We start from the raw sequence: 13,869 nt of genomic DNA, 5'->3' as shown, positions 1-13,869 counted from the left end.
TAGCCCGGCCGGTGTATAGGGTTTCGACGATGCTGTCGTCTACATAGCAGTGAGTGTTACTGATTTGCAACAAGTCATTATTACGCAGAAAAAGCAGAATGGGTGATAGAACGCAGCCTTGTGGATTGTGGAACACCAGCATTGACAAATTTTCGACTTTGACCTCAATGCTTCTTTCCGAAAATGCTGGTGATCCAATTGCAAAAGTTCTCGGGAAATCCATAGGAAGGAAGGGAGCTTTGAACGAAGCGCTTTCATATGCGATCGAAGACCTTTGCCATGTCCAAACTGGCTGCTAATAATCAGTCAAGAGCAAGGGAGAGGCCCTTGCCCTTAGAAGAACACCGGCTGAGCGACCCCGACGGAAACCGTACTGGCGGTCGCTAATCAGCTGGTACACCTTTAGATAGTGAGTTTAATAGAGCTGGAAAATTATAATGGACTCCATTACCTTCGAGAACAACAGTATGCCATCGTGCCCACTCGGCTAATGAATGTCCAAGGAAAGAAGTGCTTTACGATTATTACACATTTAAATAAAACTAGTTACAACGGATTTGAATCGCGTATATTAATTATTTTTGACATCCCGACGTTTCGAGCACTTTACAGCGTTCGTGGTCACGGATAGACTGTCTACCGATTCAAATCCGTTATAACTAGTTTTATTTAAAAGTGTTTTACGAATTTTATTTTGCCGGAAGACAATAGGCATCGTGGTATCACACCGCTGAATTTTTGACGATGACTTTCCTTAGTCATCCGGAGTCGAGTTCGACGCGAAAAGAGAGACTAAAAGATCAGCTTTCTCCTTCGCGGTATGGGCCAATGACTCACCGTCCTTGTACAGAGATGGAAAGGAAGGCTGACAGAAATTCCCTAAGACAGTCTTGGCGAGAGACCTAAACGAACGTATTCCTGAAGGGAGATGCACCAGTCTCTCACCAATTCTTTCAATGTTCAGCTTCATTTAAACTTAAAGCTTGTGCTAGGCGTGGAGACGACATATTGTCAGCTGCAGCAACGAATATAATTTAATAAAATATATTTATTCTTAGTTAAAACGTATTATATTTATTTATTCATTAATTCTTTATTGCATCCAAAAGATGCACGAGGTGCAACAGGCAGCCTTATCGCTAAGTAGCGATCTCTTCCAGGCAGGACAGAGGATCATAATATTTACATATATGGAGAGGGTATAATAATTTAAGTAACTTTTCTAACAGTATAAATACATAATATAATAGTACTGTAAAATATCTATAATAAAAATTGGAGAAAAACAAATAAAATAACAACGACAACGATTGCTTAGTATTATGAATGCAACAAGACACGGTGGTCTCCTACACTCGGATTCTCAATCAAGGGCCAATGTAGTCGAAGCGACAACAGTTACCAGTGGCAACAGTTAGCCAGTGGCGTAAATAGGGCGGTGTCACCGGTGCCCAGGCACAGGGCGTAGACTCTCGGGGGCATAAGAATAGACAGACTAGACAGGACTATTGTTTTTTCGTTTTGCTCTTGTTAAGGTTCCGCTGAGCCCCTAGTACTCGATTCCAAAACAAACGTACTTACATGCCAGTATCAATAAAAGCATACATCGCGCTCATTTTTTGTCAGCGCACGAGCGTATTTGTGTTTACTGATTATCGTTAATGGGCAACGCATTTGCAGTAGAGAAGCTGCGTTTAAGTTTTAGTGAGTGAGAGCGTTAAATAGGCAAAGGGTCTGCTTAAAGCTTAAGCTTATAGAAGCTCGCACAGGGCGCAGAAAAGGCTAGTTACGGCACTGCCAGTAGCAATATAAAGGCTTTGGCCTGGAATTTTTATAATTTCCTTAGAAAACCTTTTTTTTTATAATTTCGGTATCATACTGGTATAATGCTACAGTTATTTTGCCCTATCGAATAATTTTGATACCTATATTTATTGCTACCAGAAAATTCCTGTACCGTTTTTAGATATCAAAATTTATCGCTATGACGCCAAACCGATTACCGTTTCAACCTATATTTTTTCGGTTATTCAAACGCTGGACTTATTACAACGCAAGATTATTTTTATTTCTTACATTAAGAGGGTATAATATGTAAATGATGATTAATATTGAAAATTGTTTGGATAGATATTAATACCAAAAATAAATACTATTTAAATATTTACAGTATGACCCCCTAACAACATTTCATATGAGAAACAATTATGATCCTGTTGTCCCTTTTTTTTTCAATCGACCTCTGTTTCAATATTGATAGTGTTACCAGATTTTATAAATGAATTTTATTGAAAGATAGGTAGAAAACATTATCCAATAAAAAAAATGACGTTAAAGAATCAAAAGAAACATCGTATGTTATTAATTCAGCAAGGAAATAGTAGTAAATAAAACAACAGAAAAACATGAAGAACTGTTTTACTATCAGTAGTAACGTGGACGTATTGATACAGCGACAAATATTTACAATAATTTATTACACATTACACACTGCCCTATGTTCATCTGTCACTGTCAAAGAATGACATTTAATTTTTTCCTCAATTCACAGATTACAAATCCATTCATGACGAAATAACGCTGAACACCACTGACAGATAACCTGGATACAATTATTCGATAAAATTATAATATTTAACATTACGTACATATGTATTAAACGTATTCATATAAAATCTGATGAAATAAATTAATTAAATATAATTTTTAATGTCATTGGGGAAGAATAGACGAGACTGCGGACTTAAAATATATAACCTCTATTAGACGATTAATAAACTTTTCGCGTATACGTCCGATTTCAATATTTAACAAACTATTACTTTTGCTTCAAAATTAAAAAATTAAAAACCTCTAGTAATGACATTACGTATCATTGTTCTAAATTCAAAATTCGGTTACTGATTTACGATTAACGATTCGTTAGATATAGAAACCGGACATCAGTAAGCTATTCTACTATTCGTAAGCCAACGTTTCTTAAATTTATAAAAGCCGTGTTTGCTACCAATGATCGTGAGGCATTATTGTATTGTGTCTAAGCCCGCGTCCCGCTGTATAACAATAAATAAATACAGTTTATAAATAATTTATAACTTTTTTTTTAAGTGTCCTTTTTGTCGAATACCGAATTATTGTTAGGTATATAATTGACACGAAATTATTAACGCTTGTGTATTGATGTCGTTTTACATTTATTTCTCGATTTGTTTCTTAATAAAATATATTTAAATATTCTCTAATAAAGCAACATTTTGTTTTTGAAGCTAATGTGTAAATATTTATTCGCATAAACTATAGGATGAATAAAGATAGAACTTTAAGGTTAGGTAACTATGAAACCTCTTTAACACAAATTTATTTTATCAAGTTAGTCACTTATCCAAAACTATTTTATTATATATATTTTTAATATACTCAAATTTTCGATGCTTATAAACTATAAAAAACAAAAACCGTCAATTTTTTTTAGGAATTCGGACCATCACTGCAACCTATATTTTTGACAGTTACTATAGTTTCAAACAAAATAATTTATACTACAATTAAGTGTTTCATAAATAGATCTAAATAAAATAACATACCAATAAAAGTAATTTTAGTTCTAATAATAATTATTTATAAATGTATAATATTAAACAAAAAATTTATTTATTTTTGCTCACAGTATTTGGATTATCTTTTCAAAAGAGGTTTTATTCCCCATTACACACATTCACTATATATATGACGACGATTTACAGTAATTTCCTAAAGCAAATTACAATTTTCAGTCGTAGATAATATTAATCACATTCAATCAACGTGTTAATAGTTAACTAGGTACATTAATTCATAAGATAGGACAATTATTGAGCATTGCAACACGCTGAACTGTCAATGTCACTGTCAACTGTCAAAATTATTTAATTGATAAAACCTTCACACAGTTTACCTCCTTTATGTTGTCTGTATCAAATGGGTTTTTTGCATTGATATTTGTAATGTCTTGGCACAGTTGTAATCCATATAATATGTTTAAGTATTATATACATATATAAACTCATTTCTTTAAACAAATGTTAATCTTATTCACAACCTATCATTTATTATCATAATGATGACTTTTAATCCCAGTTACGTACCTGGGCTATCCATTAATGAAACAAAAAGCTCCTTTGGTACATATTTTTCACAGAATTCCTTAAACAAGACTGCGGCGTTCTCATAAAAAAACGTTTTTCAGATTTGGATATGAGTAGTTAAGCGGAATATTATTGTATTTTTATCAATAAAGATATATTATATATGACTTCCTTGCCTCATAAGACATTTATAGTGTTGTATGATTATTAATAAAGATACATGACTTTAAGCCTGACATTTGAAATTTAGCGTGTTTCAGTGCTCAATTATGCTACAACGCTTAACAACTAGAAAAGCTTAGTTTTTTTTTTAAATCAGAAACAAATCGTATTAAATATAATAGAATAAAAATATTACATAACAATAAAATAATTTATATTTTATAAAGGATTATTGTATAAGAAAATTATCTCTTTTTCTGAGATGAAATATATTATCATGTTGAAGTCTCTAATAGTTCTATGTTCTAAGGTATAGTCTATGTCACCTGTCATTTTTGACATTTAACGCTCGGCGGTGTGGTTCGTGAATAGAGAAATAATCTGGGCCCTTTCAGCACTACTAAAAGCCATTAAACCAGGAATTGAATTGAGATTTGTGAACTGTGGTACTTCTCACAGAATAGCGCTGATATTGATTTGAATTCGTGAATCCTATATAGATACAATGTTTTCGTTTTACACATCATATTAGCGAATAATTGTTGACTCATTCGAAGCGACTGATGTACTGATGTAGAGAGGAATCACTGGTTCTATTATTCATAATAAATTACAGAGCATAGTTCAAATAAACATTTTGTAGTTAGCTGTTAAAATAGTTAAACGCTGTATTTAATGACAAGTAAAGTTTAATTTAACGTGGCTTGGCAAGATTTAGACGTCAGTCATATTTGTTTTAAAGAGGCTCATATATTTTTCTTAAAAAATATTAATAATTAATACTAAAATATTATAAATTATGATATGACTCTTAAAATTGCTTTATTAAATGAATTAATTTTATTTATATAAACAATTTAATACTCACGAATGCTAAATTATTTATAATATTATTGTATTTTATTAAGAACTACGACCATTTCATCGTATTATAAAAAATGTCGTATGTGGCCGTAGCATAATGGCAGAGCCAAAATTATGTTATCTCAAATACAGCTCAGAGTGTAGATACAGTGAGCTTTTAAATGCAATTTATTAAAAATTTAGTAATTGTGAAATTTAAGGAATTAAATGTATGTATATAAAGTATATGGCAACATTTAAAACAAAGTTATTATTTTGACATTTAATTATAGGTTCATTTTATGAAGTGTAGAGATAGGGAGACGTATCTTCATGTAAAAAAAATGTCCCTCAAATTGTATGAAATTTAAATGGCGTTACTGTAGCTAGACCGCAAAATTTGAAAAGAACAAGTACTCATTTTGATTAAATGTAATTTCAGGAAGAAAATTAGACATCTGTCATCAATAGGCGCTATTTATTTTTATTCATTTAATCAAATTAATGATGACCAATAAATAAATAAATAAAAATGAGCCAACATCACATACATTACTCTGATCCCAATGTAAGTACTTTTCCACTTGTATTGTGGAAAATCAGAAGTAACGACGGTACATACACTCAGACCCAAGACAACATAGAAAAGTAATGATAATCCGGGAATCGAACCCAGGACCTCGGAGTGGCGTACCCATGAAAACCGGTGTACACACCACTCGACCACGGAGGTCGTCAAATGCATAAATGTTAATTTCTCTAGCTACGATTCTGGCAATTATCTTTATAAGGCGCCCTTATTTCATTTCGCATAACATTTTGATTCATATCAGATACTTCTCCTTACATCAACACTCCATAATTATTTTTAAATTAATTATAATTACATTCTATGAGATTGGATTAGCCCTGTATAGCATTTTATTTAATATATAAATTAAATAAATATAGGATTTGTATGATGAGATTGAAGCCTTAAAATTAGATAATTCGGTATAGATGAAACAAAAAGGGGTAAAAATTTAAACGTCAAATTTATTCATCGAAAAATATTTTAAGCGTATCAAAAGTTTCTTGTTAAGGTAAGTTTCAGTTTTTGAAGAAAAAATGTTTACCCTGTTGGATTTGTTTGTAAAAAATAATGGTTTAATACCGTTTACCAGTATTGCCAGTTAAAAAATAACGTATATTTAATGAAATAAAATCGATTAAGATTTAAAAAAAAAACAACGTTATACCTACGTTTTTCTAAGGGTAAAAACCATGTAAGCATTTGGGACTATTACGATAACAGTTACTATCTACAATACGTACTAAGAAACACAGTTAAGAAATGTTCTTTGCGATCCAAAAAATATATTTCAGTTAAATTAAACGAATGGACAATTATGGCCAAGTTTTTTGTTTCTTACGTTAACAACTGGGGCTCCAACCCTGGGGCCCCTAAAAGAAAGGGGCCTGCACAATATTTTAAATAAACATCTGTTCTATCAAAGAGGTAACAACGTTCACATTCACAATTTACACAAATACTCTCAACCTCTCATTAAAATTGGTGTAAATAATTAAAAATATGTTAAAAGACTTTTTATCGCCTACTTCAAATATTCGTGGCCTCAAGCATGAATCCGGCCCTGATTACAACGTATTTATATTCGAATATGATTGGCCGGCATTTCAACCAATCACGATTACGAGTTCCATTTATTCTCTCTCTCTTTCATCCACATATACATACATATCTACTGTCTCATTCTGATCTAATTTAAAGCAATTGTCTTATTTATTCTTAGTAGAATTCTATTTTAAAATTAATGATTTTATGTTTTTTGTGAACGTGTCTTGATCAGTATAGCATTTTATCTATCTATGTAATGGAGAGGCGCCTACAACGAATTGATGACGTCATTTCTGTCTTGTAATGAAAAAATCATACGTTAATTTGAATCGCAAAGTAATTCTTAATGGCTAAGAACATCCCAAACTATTTTAGTCTACCTGAAAAGTTACATTCATAGTATCAGCGTTTTTTTTTTAAATGTTCTAACTGATCGGTTGCAGAAACTTTCTTTAATGCCTAAAAAAGTAATAATCGTTCAAAATTCTCGAGTCCTGTACAGAAGTATGTGAAAATCGGGTTTTTGGGTACTAGATTCCTTTTTTTTTATGTTTACCTCAACATTTTATCATAAATTATATTTAAAGTCGTTTTATTATATATAATTGGTCATAAATTAATTAAAATTTATAAAATATCACGTTGCTGCGCGCCATGTTTGTTTGTGTCGTCATAATGTTAATGCTGATCGGAACATCGATCATTAACGAAAGCACTCGAATCAGCTACTAGTTATACCTACCAATGTGACGTCACATGCACTCCAAAATGGCCGGCTTTAAGGATTGGTGCTGCGCTTAAACATATATTTTTTAATTTAATTTGAAATAACATTTTAGTTCTTAGAAAAAGAATAGTTTTGTTTTTGATATTGCCATTTACGAAAACTCGGGAAGAATATCATTAAAATACCCAATTCAATAAAGATTCCATTATGATCGTATTTTAAAACAATATGGCTTCTGTACTTGACTCTATCTAATTGTTACTAAAATAGTTTAAATTGAGACGAGACACCTCATAATATTTAATATTAAAGCCTCATTGAAAATATAAAAAAAAAAATTAATAAAAAAATAAAGTGAATTTCACGTTTTATAATCTTGGAACCAACATTCACGGAAAATATTTTTGGTCTTAAAATAATTCAAAAGGTATCCCATATCAGGTTTTCTTATACTTTTACAGTTAGTCAACGTAGATATGACCGAAGCTTAAGAATTACGGCCTACTTTAAACGTTCACATTTTTTTTAAACTTAATTTTTTGTCATTGTAAGAAATTCAACAAAAATAAATTAAAAATAAGATTTTTTTTTTATTTTCAATCAGGCTTAACACTAATAATCTAGAAATGGAAAAACAGAACGCTCCTGATCCTCGGCTTCAGGACGCGGCGGTAGAAGTTCTCGAGCGCGGCGACGTAGCGCGCGTAGTTCGCGCGGTAAACCCACGCCGCCGCCATGTTGTAGAGCCCGTGACACTGACAGTTGTGGTATGCCGTTCGTTTTATTACGACCCTAGAAAATATTGTCTATGTCAAAGATACCATCGAAATAGTGATGTATTTAAATATGTATTACTTATGTGTATTAAATGATTGATTATTGATCAAATATATAAACTTTAAAATATTATTGCTACTATTTTTGTATCAATCAAAATATTTTGTAACCGATGTTTGTTTTTGAAGTGTGAATTTCATATGGGAGGGTAAACAATGTTATGTAATGCTTTACAGCATCAGTCTGTCTGTCTCTAACTGTACAGCTCTATCCGTATTTCGGAGAGTTTGAGTTATCTATTTTGTAAAACATATTTGTTTTTTTAAGACACTAATAACTTGGCTGTATACGTATAAGATCTTTGTCTGCCAACAACATTAAAAATAAATATGAAGTGAACTTAACGTACACATATTTTAAAACCAAAAATCACTGATAGATATTTATTCGTTTTTAATACTTATTTACTTAATTTTTCGCATACTTTCTTACGTATAATTTTATATTATGTAATATTTTGATTGTTCTTTATGGTATAGGTTGGCGGACGAGCATATGGGCCATCTGATGGTAAGTGGTCACTATCACCCATAGTCAATGACGCTGTAAGAAATATTAACTATTCCTTACATCGTCAATGTGCCACCGACCTTGGGAAGTAAGATGTTATGTCACTTGTGCCTGTAGTTACACTGGCTCACTCCGCTCAACCGGAACACAACAATACTGAGTACTGTTATTTGGCGGAAGAATAACTGATGAGGGGGTGGTACCTACCCAAACGGCACGACAAAGTCCTACCACCAAGTAAATCTGTACTTTAAAATGAGTTATATACATACCTGGTATCGCGCACTTGCGCCGCGTCAGTCTGCCGTCATAGCACCGTGTCGAACATCTGGAGAGACCGTGTGATCACTTCATCCTTTAAACACGACTCCAGAAACTCCTCGATCGTTATCACACCGTCCTGGTTCAGATCCAACTTCCTGAACACTCGATCCACCTGGAAAATGTTATATTATTGATATTCATCTCCTGCTCTGACACAACTGTATTTTTAAATGTTGAAAAAGAGATATATAATATTAAAATATATAATAAAAAAAAGTCATTGTGGGCCACGTCTCCCAAAAAGACGACAATAATGAAATCCAGCGAAGATCTACTGATGTTTAGTATAAAATGTAAAACGCCAAAATGTTTAATATAAAATGTAAAAAAAGGCACGGGCATCTGCGAGCCTATGGATGTTGTAAATAAAATAAAAAAAATGTTTTCTTTTTGCTCGTAACGCATCACGACCAGGATAACACAGTTGGCCTATACTAAGATTTGTGATAAAGAGATTAAACAAGTTACTGATGGTAAATAATCTGAACCAATAAATAAAACCTTAGTAACAGCCTTCGTGAGCGTGATGAAAGGGAGTGGTCTGATTCGACGACAATAAATCCCAAATTATTTGATTAAGATACATTTATATAATATGTTTTGAATACTTCAACACAGTTACTACATAGCTGTTAGGTATTTTACAATGAATATAATTTGAACCAAATTTTGTAATTAATTACTCAGATTGTTTAATTGAAGAGATAAAAATGGTGCTCGTAATATTGGCGCCCAATGTGGGACAACCTGAATGTTGGAGCCCAAAATGGGACTAGTATGTTCTTATTTATTCGGAATACATTAACTGTATCTATAATAATTATATGAAATATACGAAATACAAATTTGATATTGTCTGTCATTCATCATTGTCTTTGATAAAATAATATTTGTTAAGCAAATTTGGAGGTTTAAGTAGACGATAATATTATGATAATAATGACCTGTTCATTAGCTTTAGCATCATCTATCCTCGCAGCCGGTGACCCTGGCGGTGCTCGTCTCCCTAACAGTTCGTGAACAGCCACCACTACTTCACCAAGCTCCTGTCTGGTAATAGCACCATCGCCATCAACATCATACAGCCGGAATGCCCAACGGAGACGCTCGTACACGGAACCTCGGAGAAGTGTTGAGAGAGTGACGAGCAATTCCTGAAATTAAAATTGACAATATTTTAATTTAGAATTGAAGACATTCTAATTTATTGTCCATCAAAACGTAGATCTGATAAACTATGCTTCCAAGTTTCCGACTTCATTAGTTTTCTATGTCGTCTCGGGTCTGGGTGTTTGTGGTGCCGACATTACTTCTGATGTTCCATAACACAAGTGCTTTAGCTACTTACATTGGGATCAGAGTAATGTATGCGATGTTGTCCAATATTCATTTCTAACACTCGAAAACAAAATGACGAAGCTTACTTTGAGAATTGGAGCGTTTCAAAGGTTATAGTATTAGTTCTGTCGCGTAGCGTATCTTTTTTTTATTAAAAGCTAGTAGTTTTTGTGGTAGTGCTCTGCGTTCCCGTCTATATAGGTTCCGTTTTCATCTCTTATTCTGCTATTGCTTATGGTCAGCGAGCCAATGCAATAACAGACATCTTAGTTACTAAGGTATCGCATCAGCTATGTATAGAATTGTTTCTCATTCAAACAGCCCTAATGATTATGGGCGGTGCTTACTACTTATCATCAAGTAGATAGTCCAATCATTATTGACATTCGAAATCGAAAATTTGACTATAATTCCAAAAGTTTTCAAACATCGGTCAAGTGAATGGTACATTGGGACGACAATAAATCTCATTTTGCAACCTTGTCCACAGTCTGGAACATTGTTAAAATTGTATGGTCGTGAAAAAAATTCTTAAAGTTCTGCAAACTTGGTGAAGTTTTCGATATAATATTTCATATCACGTATTATACCATGACGGTCAACGAAAAAAGTTGCAAATTTATACAACCGTTCGGTATATTTTTCCGACATGTGTCAAGTTTGCAAAACTTAAATTGGTTGCAAATTTGTCACATGATCTAAAATAATATATTTAACACCACTCCAACCTGGCAGAACTTTTGGAATTTTGGTCTCAAGAACAGAGCAAATTATCATTTATTGCATTTTTAACAATGTTCCGGACCGCAGAACAGGTTGCAAAATTTTATAGTTTGTTTTAATACCATTCCCGACCCTACATCAAACTTTGAAAACTTTTGGAATTATAATGAATTAATTGTCTTGTGAGTGGACTAAGACCCTTAAGTATAAAGTAAAGTAACAGCCTGTAAATTTCCCACTGCTGGGATATGGTCTCCTGTTCCATTAATAAGAGTTTGGAACATATTCCACCACGCTGTTCCAATTCAGGTTGGTGGAATGCACATGTGGCAGAATTTCGATGAAATGATACACATGCAGGTTTCCTCACGATGTTTTCCTTTACCGTCGAGCACGAAATGAATTATAAACATAAATTAAGCACATATATTGTGGTGCCTGGGTTTGAACCCGCAATCATCGATTAGGATACACGCGTTCTAACGACTGGGCCATATCAGCTCCATCCATTTAATTACATTCGTTTAATTACATTAAAAACACTTGTTTTCAAAGGAATCATACAAATTAGTAAAATGTAAACAAGATTTTATTCTAAATTCAAAATATAACGCCCACAATTCAAGATCTGTTTAAAATCAGTTCTGATGTGTAGATTTATAGTTCTGAGTTCTTAAATAACTGAATTAGTTCTATTTTTAAATATTAGCGGGAAATTAATTTCAGAGAATAAGAGCTAATGACGTCATAGCCGAAAGCTATCCATGCAATGTTCAAAAAGGAAATTTTATTGACTATCTACTGTGAAGTTTTGATCAAAGTGACTTTAGTAAGTAAAACGTTTTTTTTATGGTACAGTACGGTACTAGCGACCCGCCCGAGCACGGGTTCAATACTGATACTAAATATACTACAGATTTTGTTTTTTTATGACATCACGTTACAAACTTCTGAAATGTTCAGTGTTTCTTTATTGTATTGTCCATGTATTATTCCAAACACACAAACCTTCCTCTCGAATCACTCTTAACTATTAAAAAAAAACAGCATCAAAATCCGTTGCGTACTTCGAAAGATTCACACACACACAAAGAAAATACAGCCTAAATAAAAGAGGTTTATAATTTGGCGTCCTCATCGCTAGGACATGACCCATCTATCTTCACTTCTCGACATGTAAACTTAACTATTTCAGCGAAACATGTACATACACGCATGTAAATTCCAAAATCATTTCCAGTGCTGTCGGGTACATTCACTTGGCTCCAGTTAATACAAAACAATCAGACGGGTGATATCTAGGAATTAGAATGTTGGAAAAACTTGGCGCTGTTCCAACGACCTAAGCGCACTGAACATGTCTCCACGGCAATTTGATGATGAGACATGTGTTAAAATTAAATAAAAGAACGTATAGTACGACACAACTTACACGTAGCATCGGCGAAATTCGTAAAACCGATCACATCCGAATTAAGTACACTATCCCAAATTATCAATATTTATTTCTTATGTTAATATAATCGTTACACAAACGTAATAACTTGTAATATCACATGACCTAATATATTCGTCAATTTGACACGTCGATTTACATGCACTCGCTATCTCGGGTTGAACTGACGCGAGAATCTATAGCGACGAATAGCGTCGAATGGCGCGATAGGGAGCTGTTTCTATTGGTTGTGTGAGTCGGCAGTAATCGGTTTTATTGAATTTGCCGATGCTACATCAAGTTGTGTCGTACTATAACTTGTACAGCGTATAGTCATGTTTTGTTTCGCCTTGAAGTAGCGTTTGAATGCGGTCGTTGTCATTGTTACTGCAGAGTGCTGTCAACATCGGACGTCGTGGCTGCCAAGGCAATAACATCAGTGCAGAGTTTGGTTGCCATGGCAACGCTTATTTTAATAGATTTATTGATAATGATATCTAATGGAAAATTAAATTCTGCCACGTGTGTATTCCACCAACACGCATGGGAACGGTGCTGTGGAATATGTTCCAAACCTTCTCCTCAAAAAGGGAGAGAAGGCCTTAGCCCAGCAGTGGGAAATTTACAGGCTGTTGTTGTTGAGCAGAGATGGCCCAGTGGTTAGAACGCGTGCATCTTAACCGATGATTTCCGCTTCAAACTCATACTTCAAACACAATTCAATTCAAGGAAAATATCGTGAGGAAACCTGTGCATTCCACCAAACCGCATTGAAACAGCGTGGTGGATGTTCCAAATCTTCTCCTCAAAGGGAGAGGAGGCCTTAGCCCAGCCGTGGGAAATTTACAGGCTGTTGTTGTTGTTGTAATCAAAGGGAAACAAACGAGTTTATTTGTCTAATAAAAAAATCTTGTTTCTTCTGTTCGAACATATTCACGATAAGCCCTTTACAGCCATCTTGTACCCTATATCACCCCTTTATCTACACCGATCACTCCCTTAGGGGTATTCCGCAGAATCCTTTCTTAATGTATTGTTTCTAGCAATATGTATGTATAGTCAGAGTAAGAAAACCTTCGTCAGTTTTTAAATTAATTCCTTTATCAAGTCTTAAACTCTTAGTGTCTTTTGAATCTAAACATCAAATAATTGCGACGCAATATGTCATTCTCGATCGGTAAAGCAGATTATCGCTCATACTGAGCACACGAAAATAGATCTTAAGGTG

General features: G+C 33.5%; 1 protein-coding gene across 1 annotated transcript in view; it reads right to left on the bottom strand.

The window, feature by feature from the left end:
- Nucleotides 1-2,402: 2,402 nt before the first annotated feature.
- Nucleotides 2,403-13,869, bottom strand: part of LOC124541698 (Kv channel-interacting protein 1) — a 92,012-nt gene continuing 80,545 nt past the window's right edge. The window contains exons 5-7 of the mRNA XM_047119629.1: nucleotides 10,090-10,299; nucleotides 9,094-9,257; nucleotides 2,403-8,266 (exon numbers count right to left, since the gene is read on the bottom strand). Coding sequence (XP_046975585.1) covers nucleotides 9,129-9,257; nucleotides 10,090-10,299 — 339 coding nt within the window. The 3' untranslated portion in view covers nucleotides 2,403-8,266; nucleotides 9,094-9,128. The remainder of the gene's footprint in view (nucleotides 8,267-9,093; nucleotides 9,258-10,089; nucleotides 10,300-13,869) is intronic.

The sequence above is a fragment of the Vanessa cardui genome, chromosome 28 (genome assembly GCF_905220365.1).
Source record: "Vanessa cardui chromosome 28, ilVanCard2.1, whole genome shotgun sequence".
NCBI classification, from domain to species: Eukaryota; Metazoa; Arthropoda; class Insecta; order Lepidoptera; family Nymphalidae; genus Vanessa; species Vanessa cardui.
This window is presented reverse-complemented; position numbering and strand designations above follow the sequence as displayed.